Here is a 16,683-nt window from a genome sequence, read left to right as displayed (position 1 = left end):
CATATTCTAGTACTGGGCCGTTGAAATAATACAGTGACAGAAATATGTGTATCGATAGAGATCTACTGATACTGTTTCTTCTGAGATATACATAGGGTTAGGGTTAGTTGTAGAAATTTAAAACACAATACCTATTTTATATATGCATTTTTTATACAATGTTTTAAATATTTTTCTACACTTTTATTAACCAAATATTCAACAAACTGGACTGTTTATAAGCTGTTTAATTCCAGTGTTGATTGAATTTAGAGGTTTTTGAATTGAACAGACAAACCTGTGAGATCATCATCCTTGAATATTGATCTGTAACCAGGATGGAATACAGAAAATATCTTAATACAAAATATCAAACATGGCAGATCCCAACAACTTCACTTCGGGAAACCTGGAGAAATAGGGATTTTATTTCAATCATTATGTTGTAATGACTCACAATGGTGCTTCAAGCCTTCATCCAGAAGCCGTTTTCTTTTAAAAGGTTGTCATCCATTTTTTTCCTTCAATTTAAATGGAACATTATATCGTTGTTCGTTATATCGTTGTATCAAATTCAGATAGAATTGGGTTACATCGCAAAGAAATAGCAGCTCAACAAGATAACATTTACATGATGATGATGATAGATGCATGATTCATTTCTAGAGCAATGTTTTTTTTTCTGCTCTCCTCATACAGTCTGAATAGGTTCAGAAATTACAATCCCCACAGTATCATTATAAAATGTTTGTTAATAATTACGTTGAACCATTTGCTTTCAGAATTCAAACTTTTATTCAGTCTTTTCAGAATATTCATCTCAAAGGAAAACTCATCAGTCCCCAAAGTACATGGTTGCCATGATCACCAGGGCCCCATGGTGACATGGCCATGGATTCTCAACACAGACTCAATCTGAATCACTTCGGGTTGACTCCCAACGATCGAACATTTAGGCTTGGGTACACAGAAGCAGAGAACAAAAAAGACCAGATTTTTTTCCTCTAAACAAGTATAGTGAGTGAATAGAGCCTTAAAATAAACCTACCTTAAAAGGGAGGTTTATTTTTCTGAACCACACATTGTTTGATCTGTGGCGGTTAGAATCCACACGTTGTGGCTGGGTCGAGGTCCTACTTCCCTGGAGGAACCTCATTAGCTTGATTGCTATCGAACTTAATCCTCCAGGAGTATTAGCGCTGGGTGTAATCCCTCCACCCTGTGGACATACAGACATCTTAAACGCCATCCCAGTGGAATGGTCTTGTGGACCTGTTTTTCTTGTTGCGCTGCTATACTGTTTGGCAATATCACCCGATTCTGTCAGAACTTTCACATTTTTAGATTTTAAGACCTGCACCACAATGTATCATTTTCCACTTAATTTGGAGAAGAAAAAATGGATGACATAACCCTTTAAAGGAGAAGATTGGAAGCTCCATTGGGAATTTCCGTGTTAAAAAAACGATTTTGGAGAGCTCAAACATTTTGTATGAGTTCTGCTGCTTCAAATATGAATATAAAATGTGACAAAAAACAGTCAAATACATGTAAAAAAAATTTTTTTTTTATATCCAATAATGCTAAAGGTTAACTATAAGATAAAAATAATGATCCATCTATCTATCAATCTATCGATCAATCGATCTATCTATCTATCTATCTATCTATCTATCTATCTATCTATCTATCTATCTATCTATCTATCTATCTATCTATCTATCTATCTATCTATCCTTAATGTGTGTCACTGAGTTCCTATCTCCTGTTTCACCTAGTGACTGAGCCTGCTCCTAAAAATATCCTCCACGTGTTGGGCTCACCATGTTTCTTTACATAGACTTGGATACTGGCCTATCTTAGGAATTTATTTAGTATTAAACAGGTGGTATCTCTGACTCTCTGGCTTGGATTTAAAAGCAGGGATGACACTATTTTCTTATCAGTATGTATGTATTCTCCTCAGTGTCGCTTTTCGGCCTAAGCCTCCTCTAAGCCCTCTGGGTTATAAGGCTTTCCGAGCGATATGTCCATTAGTCCCTTTCCAAGCGATATTGTATGGAGCATCCAGGGCTTTGTCGGATTAAATGGAGCGAGACAAACGATTATTTTAGAGATTGGTATTTAACATGCTTGAGTTTCTACTTTTGTCTTCTGCCGGGGTCAGACTACACAAATTAAGCCCAATTTTGACCCGATTTTGTCGTGGGAGACAAATTTCCAGCATCTGCCTTGAATATGAACGTTGGGAACGACAAACGGCATCTATACCCCGTATAGTGTCATATAAAGAACGGCATACCCCATGACACCCTGATTGAAAAGTCTAGCATGTCCGATTTTTTGGTATTTTCCTGTCTAGTCTGACAACTCCTACGACGCGTTCCTTGACATTGACCAATAGGATGTCTCTGGTGCACATACCTTTATGTAAACATGGCGAAGAGAAAGAGGGATTGATGCTGGTTTTGCTGCAGGGATTGGCCATTGTTCTGACACCCCAATAGCCCAAAAATGTCCCATTCCCAGTTTTGCCAGTCTCCCGACATAGACCCGGCAATAGTTCATGGCACTATTGTTGTGAATTCTCCCTGTGTGGGGCTGCAAACCACTCCTCCACCAGATGGAGCCATACCAACAATGCTTGATTTGGCAACGAATCAAGTGAATTAGGCTCAGGTGTTGCACTCACTAGTAAAACCACCTGCCGCACTGCTCTGGAGCTCCTGACACACTGCCCCGTCTGACAGACTGCTCTCCTGACCACTTCATGCGTTCATGAACCTAAACCATGAAAAGAGAAAGGTGATTTAACTGTTGAGTTATAAATAAATGTCCTACACTTTTAACACACTCAAGCCTCTTTAATGGGAGGACCTTTGAACACCTAAATCCATCCAGCCGGAAAGTTGACTATCAGAGCAGTCCAGTGCAATCAAGATGGAACCACTGTGTTCATCATTGTTACCGGATATAAGGGAGGAAGCCCTCTCCTTGGTTCCTCAAAGGTTCCGGAGACCACCGAAGCAGTTTGGATATGAGGCCTCTGAAGCCCTAGGAGCAACTGTGTTAGTGACTGCTGCTACCAGGAGAGGGTCAAGCAGAGGATCACTTAAGCAGATGGTGGAATCACGAACAAAAAGTGAGATGGGGGATTCAGGGCAGCTGGGCGAACTCAGAGCTAAGCTTGAGGAGTGTGAGGAACGCCAAAAACAGCATCAAGAACTGAAGCATCTCTGAAGCAGCAAATATCATTCAAAGATGATTAGGCCACTTCCTTCACCTCTACTTAGCCGAGAAGCAAAGTCAACCTCCCCTTTCCTCATAATGTCATCTTCTCCAAACCTCACGGTCAGCCTGACAAGGACCAGCGGTCCGCCCGAGGCGTGGGACCGTCCACTTAGACCCAGAGATGGTTCTGATGGCCCCAAACCCAAATAAGAGTGACATTCTAAGGCCAGAATGCCTTTTCTCAACTGAGAAGGATTTTCCAGACTACACGTTGTATCAGCCAACACCTTTCAGCATGGTTCGTAAAGATCTGACTCCCCTTCCTGTCAAGAGTAACATGGGTGCTATGGCACGCCACCTTAAACAGGATAATACACTACGTCAACCCTCCAAAATCGCAGCTAAACTACCTGAACAGCCTCCTCCTGCCCCTTTGCCCCTGCAGCTTCAGGTGATTCGAACACCAATCTGGATTGTTCATTCATATCCCACCTTAGCCGGTCCTGTTCCAGGTTTCACTCAGGCTATAAAGCCATCAGTGCAACAAACCTACCACCAACCTCAAGCTTTACTAGGTCAGCCTGCTCCTCCAGAGTCAGGCCCAGCTTCAGCTCATCCATCCTGCCCTCAGCCAGCCTTCTCTTTTTACCAGCCCAAGAGACAACATTCAGTTCTTTTGTTACTCCCATCAACTGATTTGCATCCACTGCCTCTTAATCAACCCACAGTACAAACAACTATACCTCACAAGGGAGTCCCTGTGGAGTACCCAAACCAACCCTGCTATATTTCACCACTGATAGTGAAAGAGAATTTGCAAATCTCAAGCTAGCCCTAGACAACCTTTTTGATTCCTATCCACAGCTGGGCGAGAAGTATAAGTACCATGTTATTCTGGAGTACCTGAAGCTGCCTGAGGCGCATATGATCAGTCAGTCCTGCCAACATCATCCCTCTCCCTATTCAGCTGCTATGCAGGCCCTCCAGCTCCAATATGGCCAACCACATTAGCTTGCCCAGAGTGAAATTGCTGTTATCCTCACCGTTCCAGATGTCAAGATTGGTGATGCCAAAGCATTCCAGAGCTTTGCATTGCCTGTCCAGCTGCTGGTCAGTATGCTATTGTCTTTGTAAGGTCCTGCAATTTACACACTCAACTGCTGTTCCCATGTTGACCGCCTCCTCAGTAAACTGCCAAAGTACCTTAGAGACAGCTTTATTGAATTTCTACAGATCCGAGGTTAACTGACAACAGCCACCCTGAACCCATACAACTTGAATGATTCGGCAGGATGACTACAGCCCAAGGATCAGCAGCAGAGGCTCTCCCATAAGCTTGTCCAGCGCTATCAGCGGGAGCATCTGGTGAGCAACAAGGCAACCGGTGTTGCAAAGCCTAGAGGTCAAGCTGCTGTCTATCATGGTGTGGATTCCGGTACTTCTCACATTAATACCAATCAGTCCACACGCCAGGCCAGCCCATCAGCATACTCGAGTTGAAAGTCCAACATCCACCGTCTCTTCTGCTGCGGCCATGAGCACTACCTCACAAGGTGCCCAAAATTAAAGACACAGTCCAAGGAAAAGATACAGGAGTGGATAAAAAGGGAAAACCGATTATGGAAATTTGGTCATAATTCTCATTCTGCAGCCAATTGTACACTGAGGAAATCCTATCCTGAATGCGGTGAGCTCCATCTTCATGTCCACTGTCTTCCACTGTGTCGGACACAAAGAAACAACAGCTGAAACTTTATTACGTAACAGCAACAACATGGTGTATTTGACACATTCCTGTCCTTCAGGCTGCGTACTTCTCAAAGAGTACTAAGGAATGGAAATCTGTCTCTCAAGACTTATGCCATATTGGATGATGGTGCAGTACAAACTAGGTTACTGCTTGCAGCAGTGCAGCAGCTTCAACTTAAAGGGGGAAAGAGACACCTGCCCTCCATACAATCCATCCTGACATCATACACCTGGAAGGGAGAGAAGTCAGTTCGATATATCTCCTATCTCCAAGCCAACAATCAAATACCCTATTGGTAGGGCCTTCACTGTGACAGGAATTTATCTTATTGACAAGTCATACCCGGTCAGGTCCCTTCAGCACGGTCATGCCCACTGAAGGGATCTTCCGCTGCAGGCATTCAGTAAAGTACAATCTATCATACTGATCGGATCAGATAAAAGTCACCTAATCCTGCCGATAGAGTCTGTGCGGTGTGGCCCACCAGGGGTGCTAACAGCATTACACATCCAGCTTGGATGGAGCCTCCAAGGTCATGAAGGGCTCCCTGACAGTCCTACAACTGTTCAACCAGATGGGGGATCAGAAAGGAGTAGGCACCAATCAGGCGTCCGCCTATGGTCCAGCCGATGGCTCGGGAATGGAACGGACTGATCCTTGGGAACCGGAATGGGCTGGACATCAGGAAAGGCAGTCGATGGCTTGGGGACTGGAATGGACTGAGCCTCGCTGAAATGATAGACTCTGGAGAAAGGGGAGGTGGAGAAGGGAGGGCATATAATTTCCACTGGTTGAATGCTAACATTCAGCAAAAGTCAGGATCCTGTTTCCAAGAGAATGCGAGTAGCCTGAGGAAAGCTGGCTCCTCCCCTTCAAACACCTCCTTAGACATTCCAAAGTCCTGGCAGGAGAAAGGCAAGCGGGGTTCGCGGAGACTCTGTGTCACTGGACAATGGAGACACGGGGGTGGTGGGCCACAGAGACCGGGGAGCGCTGATGGGATTATGCATTATGCCACTCCCCTGCTCTGTGTCAGGCATGCCCCCAAACTGAAAGCACCAGCAGAAGCAGTCATGTCCAGTCTGAGGAGTACTGTAAGGAGACTCCTCAAATATCCAAAACGGGCATGTTAGGAATACGGTCAGGTGAACCCAAAAGCAGGACACACACGGTTTTGGGAGTAGCTACAGGGTTTAATGTACAGACAGACAGGGAATCAAGAGCAGGAAACAGATGGGGGATCAGGAAAGGGCAGGGACTCATGACCAGGAACTGGCAGGGACTCGCGAAAAGGCAGGGACTCAGGACCAGGAACAGGAAGGGACTCAGGAACAGGACAGGACTCAGGACCAGGAACAGGCAGGGAATCAGGACCCAGGAACAGGCAGGGAATTAGAGCCCAGAAGCAGGCAGGGAATTGGGGCCCGGGAGCAGGCGAGGAATCGGGAGCCAGGAACAGGCGGGGAATTTGGAGCCAGGAACGGGCGGGGAGTCAGGAGCCAGGAACAGGCAGGAAGTAAGGTCCAGGAACTGGCAGGAAGTCAGGACCAGGAATCAGGCTTTTAGTCCGGGCTGAGAGTTCGAGAAACACACGCAGGAACACATGCGACGATCGGACACCAAGAGAGTGAATGGGACCCAGGTTAAATACAAAAGGAGTGACGAGGAAGGTGAAGACAGGTGGTGAGATTACTGACTGGGGTCAGGTGTGCAGTGACAGGGATGTGACGTGACACCGGACACAGACAGAGGGAGCCAGAGAGGGACAGAGGGACCTAGAGGCAGACAGAGGGAGCCAGAGAGGACTAAAAGTAGATAGAGAGAGACAGAGAACACAAAGGCAAGGCAGGATCCTGACAGGCAAAAAGTTTACAATTCTGAGATCCTCAAGTTGGAGCAAGCTGGGTATGTTAGGAAGCTTTCCCAAGAACCTATCAACAGTTGAGCTGAATACTGGTACCTACCTCACCACCAGTTCACCACAACAACAAGGATTGGCTGTTGTTTTACTATTTATTTCGATACCAGGGCATGTGCCTAGATGAACAGCTCATTCCTGGCCGGACTCTCAGCCCCTCCTTTATAGGTGTCCTACGTTTTTGCCAGCATCCCGTTTCAGTCAGTAGTTTCGGTCCAACTACTACTTGAGGAAAGACTCTTGCTTGCTGAGGTTTTTGTGTTGAAACATGAATAGGAAGGAGGAACCTGATGTATATGAGTGGCAGGTATTGCCTTTCGGACCTGTCAACAGCCCCTGCTGTACTATCTTTGCCTTGTCTTACCAGCACTTCCAGCAACCACAAAGCCAAATTGCTTATGGACAAAACAAGAGAGCTGTTGGTTTCAGGAGGCTTTGAAGTACATCAATGGGCAAGCAACCATCGGCCAGTTGTAGCCCACTTACCCTCAGAGGCCCAGTCAAGCAGTGTTGATCTCTGGCTGGCACAGAATTGTACCGATCCAGTAGAGTCTACCTTAAGACTCAAGTGGAATTGCTCCTCTGATTACCTGAGCTACTGGTATGAACCACAGGACCAAGTCCCCCTTGACGATGAGAAGGATCTATCAAGTACTTGCTAGGCAGTACGATCCGCTAGGATTCGTCACACCGTACAAAACTAGAGTGTGGAGAGATTGGGATGACCCAGACCTGCCAGCAGATCTCCGTGAAGCATCGGAGGCCTGGGAGGCTGCATTACTCCTTCTCCAAACAATTTCTATTGCTGCTACACACCAGTAGGTGAGCACTGCGCCTTGATCACAGCTCAAGAATTCCACCTCTTCTGTGATGCATCTGAGCGGGTGTACGGAGCCGTTACCTGTCTGCTTATTGAACACGACCGTGAGAGTCACACAATGTTCGTAATGGCCGGATCAAGAGTTGCACCCAAAAGGCAACAATCAGTACCACGACTGGAGCTGTGTGGAGGACTGGCAAGGGCTCAACTGGCCCTACTCCTGCAGAACAAGTTAACTATTAACCTCTGATATATCACCTTGTGGACAGATTCTACAATCGTTCTGGAGTGGATCTAATCAGAATCATGTCGTTTCAAGGTGTTTGTATGGAGAAGAGTTTCAGAGATTCAAGAGCTAACCAACCCCAAGTCCTGGACAGATTCTATCAACAATCTTGCTGATGATGTCACAAGAGGTAAAACCCTCTCTGACCTCTCCAGGCCCAACCGGTGGAGTAATTAGCCTTGCTTCCTGAGGCAACCCCCTGACACTTAGTCTGAGAGGCCTATGGTCTTAGTCCAGCAGGGCCCCACTGAACGACTAGCTCTCACCTTCTTCACCCTAACCACTGTCAAGCATGCAACTCACTTACCTGCCCCGGCACATGCAGTTCACATGGAACTGAACTAAACTAAACTAACTAAACTCCATGGATTCGGATGCCTTTCTGCTCGCTCTTCAGAGTTTCATCGCCTGCCAAGGCAGGCCAACAAATCCTCTAGCAGACAGAGGCAACCAATTTCCGGGGAGCCAACAGGGTGTTACAAGATGCATTTCAAATATTGGAGCCAGACTTTGAGGACAAACTCAGTAAATATCAGTTCGCCTTTAGGTTCAATCCACCAAATTCTCCCTATTTTGGAGGTGTATGGGAGAGAGAGATACGGTCAGTGAAGAATGCCCTTCAAATTGCTGTTGGCAGTCAAAAGGTTCCAGAGGATGTCTTAAATACCGTTGTCATTGAGGTGGAGGGCATCCTCAATGCCAAACCACTGGGATACACTTAATCAGATGTGACTTATATGGATCCAGTTACTCCAAACATACTTCTGATGGAGCAGCGTGACAGCTCCTTACCGAAGGTAGCTTATGCCCCTGAGTCCATGGGGCAGCGAAGGTGGCACCATAGCCAGGTCCTGGCAGACCAGTTCTGGATTCATTTTATCCGTGACTATCTGCCAATATTATAGTCATGCCACAAATGGCAGAAGCCTGTAGAGGATCGAGAGATGAATACTGTCATCCTCTTGATAGATCCTCAACTGCCAAAAGCCCACTGGCCAAGTGGTAAGGTTGTCAAACTACTCCTAAGTCTGGATGACTGTATCAGAGCAGGAGACATAAGGATTTAGGACAAAACTTATACCAGGCCAGTGGACCGCAAAGTACCATTACCTCCTCTGTCTTAGGATAAGCCGAGAAGAATTTACAATCATTCACATTCTCCTTGTGCGGGTCTGCAAACTACTCCTCCACCAGATGGAGCTATACCAAGAATGCTTGACCTAGCCACTAATCAAGTGAGTAGACTCAGGTGTTGCACTCACTATTAAAACTACTGCTGCACTGCTCTCATGCACCTGACAGACTGCCCTCCTTAAAGACTTCTTTCACGCTGTCTCCTTCTTTCTTTTTTTCTTTTTTTTTTTCTGTGCTGTCAGCATGCTGGGCATACATGAGAGTATTTGTATGCCATTGCATTTAGGACAGAGTTAGTCTGCAACTGGAGTTCAAGTTCTCAACCTTAAATGCAACTCTTTATTAATTCTTAAATCCTCAAGAACTGCTGCAATAACTCTGTCCTGTAGATGACCTATAAGATGACAAGAGCACAGTTTTTGGTTATATAGAACCACCACCAATCTCCCTTTTACCATGTTTGGGACTATAAACAACTAATCACTACTCCAAGAGGGGGAGATTCACCATGGGTGAGACAATTAAACACAGCACCAAACATTTATACGGAAACTTAAACATTGAATGACAACATGTAATGAAAAACAGAGTTAATCAGGTGTCATAGTTATGGCAGTAAATGAGGGAGGAAATGAGAGGAATGCAACCTGGATGTGTGTGTGATTGAACCGCCTGTATGTGTGTGTGTGTGTGTGTGTGTGTGTATGTATGTGTGTGTGTGTGTGTGTGCGCGGGTGTGTGTGTTAGGTGTCCACCGGTGAGTGTAAATGACTTATCCCAATTGTTTCTGGTGTATAAGGTCGGTATTATTTTGTGGCGCCTCCAAGCAGCAGAAAGGGCAGCAGGGCAGCCGCATAGACACCATATGGCTGCAGGAAAGCCCCGAGCACCCTGCCCTGCGGCCACAGAAGACTCCCCGGCCCCGGGGAGTATAATCCAGACCCAGGGAGCACGAGGAGACCCCGCACCCCAGGGGTGTACACGTACAACCCACCCCCAAGCAGCCGAAATCACAGGACCTGGACCGCAGGCCCGGATCCATCCCCCTTACATCGAAATCACAGACCGTCTATATATAGTTTACCAACAACCATCAATACGCGTTTACCCTTCTGCCGGTTTTCCTTCAGGATGGGGTACAGCACCTTCCGTCGGTCGTTGATCTCCCGGGGGAGTTGATCGTTCATACCCAGCATGGTTCCTTTCAGCTCCCATCCTTTGCTTTTAATTACATTACATTACATTACATTTAATTTAGCAGACGCTTTTATCCAAAGCGACTTACAATTGTTCAATCACCGACGGACGCAGCCATCAGGAGCAATTAGGGGTTAAGTGTCTTGCTCAAGGACACTACAGCATGCTAGCAGAAGGAGCCTGGGATCGAACCAGCAACCTAGGCGGTAGAGCAACCAGCTCTACCGCCTGAGCTACCATCCCCGAAACTGTCTGTTAGGGAAGGGACTGTCTGTTTAACAAGCTCCTTGTGCTTGAAGTGTTCAAACTTGGCAATGATGGAGCAGGGATGGTCCTACGCGGTGTCCCAGTCGGTGAACCCGATGGAACGTGATCTGCTTCACTGGTGTCCATGGGGAGTTTCAGGGCGGTGTGGAGGAAATCTTTCACCATGTTTTCTGGGGACTGGGTGTTGTTCTCTGGGATCCGAGAAAAGATGAGGTTGTCCTGTATACTTCTGGATTGTATATGTAGGATGGTCTCTTTCATTATTTTATTTTATACTTTTAGAACCTCCACCCCCCGTTGGAAGACGCTTTGCGGAGGTTTTTAGATCCGCGTTTTCTTCCACTTTCTCCTGACCACTTCATGCGCCCATGAACCTTAACCATGAAAAGATCAAGATGATTTAATTGTGGAGAGCTTAATAAACATCTTACACTTCAAAAGACTCAAGCCTCTTTAATGGGTGGAGCTTTGATGGCCAACATACAAATCCACCAGAAGAAAAATACAGTTTACAAGCAAGATCGCCTAATCTGGCATGGTGACCATCATGATAGACAAAAATATTGTGTAGTCTGATCCCGGCATTGCTCATTAGTTCAGGGTGATTATGGAAGAATTTGTCACAGTTCTAGGAGCCGTTCTGTCTACTAAACAGTTCTGTCTGTTTAGTAGACAGAACTGTTTGGTAATTTAAAGAAGATTCTTATTTTGTTAAATGACATTACCTTCCCTAACAGACAGTTTTGAGAGATATATGGGTTTGATATGTTCTCATCATCATTAATTTCCCGTTAACCCCTTACTGCCCTCCCGGTTACCCCTTCCTTCCCTGCCAGCGTGGCCAAGCACCACCAGCACAACCTGATGACTGTGGCCAACCTGGGCGTGGTGTTCGGACCCACGCTGCTGAGGCCGCAGGAAGAGACGGTGGCGGCCATCATGGACATCAAGTTCCAGAACATTGTGGTAGAGATCCTCATAGAGAACCACGAAAAGGTATACACACACACACACACACACACACACACACACACACACACATACACACAAGGACTAGAAAGGATACATAAATACAGTATTTATGAGAGGTTTTCATGAATATGCCCCAGATCCACTGCTGAGCGTGGAACTAACACGCTCAGCAGTGGTTATATCAAATTTAGGTTTTATATTTAAGTTGTTTAACATCTGTGTTTATTTATTTCCAAATTCCGACCACCTCCTGCATCACTGCTCACAGGAATGGATCTCACTTCAGGTTTTAAATATTAACTGAACTGGGAAAGTCTGCATTTTACTTTTGTGTTTGCAGATAATTTAAATAAATGTTCTAAAATGAAATTATTATACCAGTATGACTTGTGCAACACATGTGCTTCTCACAGATTTCAAAACAACAAAGATGACTAAACTGAAAAAAAACGTGGTAAAAATGTAGTTGAAGCAGTGAACAAATAATTATTTATTATATTGTTATTTCATACTGATTTCCACATTTACTTATTTCACTCACTTAAGTTACACTATAAGTTAACACCATAACACCTACAGTATTACCTTTTTTTAACCTGTGCTGTCAGCATGCTGGGCATACAACACAGAGTATTTGAATCCACAGAGTTAGTCTGCAAGTGGAGTTCAAGTTCTCAACCTGCAATGCAACTCTTTATTAATTCTTTAATCATCAAGAACTGCTGCAATAACTCTGTCCTGTGGATGACCTGTAGAATGACAAGAGCACAGTTTTGTATGTATGTGTGTTGTGTGTGTGTGTGTGTGTGTGTGTGTGTGTGTGTGTGTGTGTGTGTGTGTGTGTGTGTGTGTGTGTGTGTGTGTGTGTGTGTGTGTGTGTGTGTGTGTGTGTGTGTGTGTGTGTGTGCGCGTGTGTGTGTTAGGTGTCCACCGGTGAGTGTAAATGACTTATCCCAATTGTTTCTGGTGTATAAGGTCGGTATTATTTTGTCTGTCAGCATGCTATGGTTATGGAGAGCCACCCCCAACCCCCCTCTTTGGAGAACTATTTACCATGTTTGGGTCTATAAACAACTGATCACTACTCCAAGAGGGGGAGAATCACCACGGTGAGACAAATAAACATAGAAACAAACAACATTTACACAAAAACATTAACATTGAATGACAACAACTATTGAAAAACTAAATTAGGTTCAGGAAAACTGGAACTACAACTGGTCACGTGGCCTCTTTCTGTCAAAGTTATGGCAGTAAATGAGGGAGGAAAGGAGAGGAAAGCACCCCAGGTTGCGGAGGTGCACTCCAAGCAGGTGTGCGTGTGTGTGTGTGTGCTCCACTGCCCCCAGACAAGCCAGAGGGCCATGGAGCAACTCCCACGGTCAGCCCGAGGAGCATGACCAAGTCCCAGGAGCATACATACAACCAACCCCGGCACAGAACCCGGGCCACGCACGCAAGGCACGAACCGCGGGCCCGGATCACGGCACCACGGTGACAGACCGACACCCCGCCCGAGCCGGCCACCCCACAGGCGGGCCGGCAGGACCCCCACACCCACGCTCCCCCCCGCACAACGGGGGACGCCGGCCCACCAAGTGACCATATATGTAGCAGCAAGTGTTCAGCACGGGGCACCTCGATGTTATACCCCCCCCCCAGCGATGCTGGCAGGCCACCAGGTATACAGGCCCTCCGCCATCCCCAGCACCCGGGGCGCCCGCCGCAGAGAAGCCCCACCGCAGAAGCAAATGGCAAACAGCCGCCCCCCACACCCCAACCCACACCCACAACAACAAGCAGTCCCCCCAAGGGCCCCGGAAGGCACCCGGCGGTGCTCTCCGCAGCCCCGCCAAGTCACAGCACATCCCAAGCCACCAGGCGCAAGCCGTCAGGACTCCAGCCAGGCAGGGAGGGGGGGCCCACCCGACCGCCCCCCGGCCAACCACGCCCCCACACCGACCCGCCAGCGACCGGCCACCCCGGAAAAAAAACAGAAAAAAAAACCCCAGTGCTCAATGTGTGCTGTTGGTAACTGCAGTTAAAATTGCGGGGTTGGGGGTGTGAGTCCTTCAGGCAAGTCAAACCGGGATCACTTGCACCCCTCCTGTCCCGCAGGCCCTGGTCCGATGGAGTGTTCTTCGGAGTAGGATTGGTGTGCCAGTGTATGTGTTCTAAGCTAATGTGAGTGGGATTAAAGTTTGGGACAGATGAGAGCACGCTTGGGCAGGGGTGTGACAGGCAAATGGCAGCTGCCCGCCGCATCCCCACCCACATAGCCTGCACCCCGCCCATCCCGCAAGCCCTCACCTACAGCCAACACCTACAGTATTACCAAAGCACATCGTGAGAAATAAGCCTAATAATAACAAATATAAATACATATATTTAAATAATGAAATAACAAATATATTAAAAAATGAATAAAAAATATAATCTATGATATGATAATATATAAGATAAGATAAAATATAAGATATGATAGTAATGTACGTATCTCTCTCTCTCTCTCTCTCTCTCTCTCTCTCTCTCTTTCTGTGTCCGTGCAGATATTTAAAGATGTGCCCAGTTCCAGGGCCGGGCCGCCGAACTTGAGCCTCCATCTGGCCCGGCGGAGTAGCATGGAGAGCAAGGCTCCTTCCTGCAGCGAGAGGCCGCTCACGCTGTTCCACACGCCCACACACTCCCTGAAAGGTGGACACACACACACACACACACACACATAACGATGCACACACATTCATCTTAGTGTACACAGGTATCAAGAGAGTATCAAGGAAATCCATCATCAGACAAATGAGCTTTAAACCAAATAAATAAATAAATAAATAAATGTAGATAGACCAAAGCTAAACTAGTTTGTTTTGCTTTGCTTGGTTTTTAATCATTTCTCAATTATTTAATAGTTTAACTTTTTCTTGTTTGTGCTTTCCTGTCAAGCAAGGAATGTTCACCATTCGGACAACAGAAATCTGTAAAACTAAATACAGTATTTACTATGTTCATGACACCCATTAGATGAACCAAACTCTGGGAGAATATCAAATATTGAAATTTTTTAGCTCAAACTACAGTCCCTAATTTTTTTTTTGGACTGAAAACTTGACATCAGTGATATGACAATATTTGGTAGATGATTGTTGGTGCTTTAATGAGATATTTAAACACAGTAAAATGTATTTACACACCATACACAACCACTTGTAAGGTTGTGTATGGTGTCGTCTACGTCTATGTCTACACCAAGGTTTAGACGTTGTTTTATACCGTTGTGCTCTGCGTTTTATGTTTTATGTTTAGATAAATAAATAAATAAATATTTATTCCTGAAACCTCATTAGTAATGTGGATATTATAACCAGACTGGTAGAGGCAGCTAGAACATAAAAACAGTCCATGAAAGACAGAAACCTGTATTGTTTTACTGTAATGCAGCCTTACAGACAACATTTAACTATATCACCATATTACGACAAATAAAAATCCCTTTTATATGACAGTAATGATATTATATACAATGTGATATATATACATATATATTCGCTCTAGGTGAGAAGAGGAACAGCGTGGTGAACTGCTCCGAGGTGCAGCCTCCGCTCTCCTCCACAGCAAACTGTAACAGCAGCAGCAGCAGCAGCAGCAGCGGCGGCAGCCAGGGCCGGACGCCCCGTCACAGCCTGACCAGCACCGATGGGGAGCCCGAGAGCCGGCACAGCAGGCCCAACTCCCTGTGAGTCCAATGAGACGTGTTTACCCATTCAGTAATAGCATTAGAGCAGGCCAAAGCCCAAATGAAACCCTGGACGCAACGTGGTTTGGAGTGTCTGTGTAGACAAGTGTTCCTCAGCCGCTGACTCATGAGAGGTGTGGCATGAAAATGTTTTGAATTCCACTTGAAATACATAAATAATGGAAACTAGCTCTTGTGTTGCAATGTCAAAATTGCAAGGCTGTACTAATTTGTCGAATTTATCAGTTCCAGCCAGAATAGTAGCTCTATGTTCATCTGAACATGCTTAAGTTTCCCATTGAAACTGAGAACTATTAGTATTGATGAAAGGTGGTATTTTTGAGATTCCGTAATTAGTTACTCAGTATGTAGCTTAGTTTTAGTTTAGTTTTATTTTTGCACAATTTTAAAAACACACAAAAATTATGAAGATAACAAATGATATACAGTGCAGGGAGAGACAGAAAACCCACTGGGCTTATTTGAAGCCCCCTCCTAAATAATGTTAAAACTTCACAATGTTATAGAGAACGCAAAATTAACATACAGAAAATACTATGACTACATACAATAACAGTGATGGCAAGCTAATCATCACAAAATTTACATAATAACAAACACTGATAATATCATGATAAAAGTAAAAAATATGAGTGAGTGTGTGTGCGTGCGTTCATGATGGATATACAGTAGGTGTATAGACCTTTATTGACTTCTGAGCAAAAGTAATGATCATACATGTCAGTATTAGTGAAACAAATAACATGGATACATGGACACCAATGAATGGGGAAAAGCAGTTAAATTGCAGTTAAATGGTCTTTTAAGCACCTTTGTAACATTTTTAGAGAGGAACAGTTTTTTGCCAGGTAGGAAAAGCCATTCCATAATTTGGTTCCCCTAAATCTTATCGAAAATTCACCTGTGCAACTGAGAAATTTAGGAGGATGACGATCTGAAGACTGATGACCTGTGAATTTGCCGCTGCTCCTGCTCAGGAATAGTCCCTTCACTTGAATGTATCTCATAAATAAAAACACATATTATAAGTGACTCGTCAAACTATATTACAATATGAAAGATAGGGATAAATTAGACTGTAATGAAGACTAAGGACACAATATGTGGTGACACGACGACGAACCCTCCTTATGATACCAAAAGATGTATTTATTTTTCTGCCATTCCAGTCAGTTTGTTCTCTCCAACTCAAACTCTCATCAACAATTTTTCCCACATATCTTGTAGTTGACACTTGAGACAACTACACACAGACTCAATAGTAATTTTCGATACATCCTTAGTATGATTTTTTACCATTGAAAATGATAAAGAAAATAATAATGGTCCAAGAATGGACCCCTGCGCAACCCCTCAGAGTAGTCTCGCTTTTGTTGGA

At 45.1% G+C, this 16,683-nt stretch overlaps 1 protein-coding gene across 1 annotated transcript in view; it reads left to right on the top strand.

The window, feature by feature from the left end:
• LOC307239676 (rho GTPase-activating protein 26-like) overlaps positions 1-16,683 on the top strand; it is a 116,012-nt gene that overhangs the window by 83,867 nt on the left and 15,462 nt on the right. The window contains exons 18-20 of the mRNA XM_080013189.1: positions 11,419-11,578; positions 14,104-14,248; positions 15,104-15,284. Coding sequence (XP_079869315.1) covers positions 11,419-11,578; positions 14,104-14,248; positions 15,104-15,284 — 486 coding nt within the window. The remainder of the gene's footprint in view (positions 1-11,418; positions 11,579-14,103; positions 14,249-15,103; positions 15,285-16,683) is intronic.

Source organism: Zeus faber (assembly GCF_960531495.2).
Source record: "Zeus faber genome assembly, chromosome: 14".
Taxonomy (NCBI): domain Eukaryota; kingdom Metazoa; phylum Chordata; class Actinopteri; order Zeiformes; family Zeidae; genus Zeus; species Zeus faber.
Note: the sequence above shows the minus strand (reverse complement) of the source record. Positions and strands in the feature narration are given on the sequence as shown.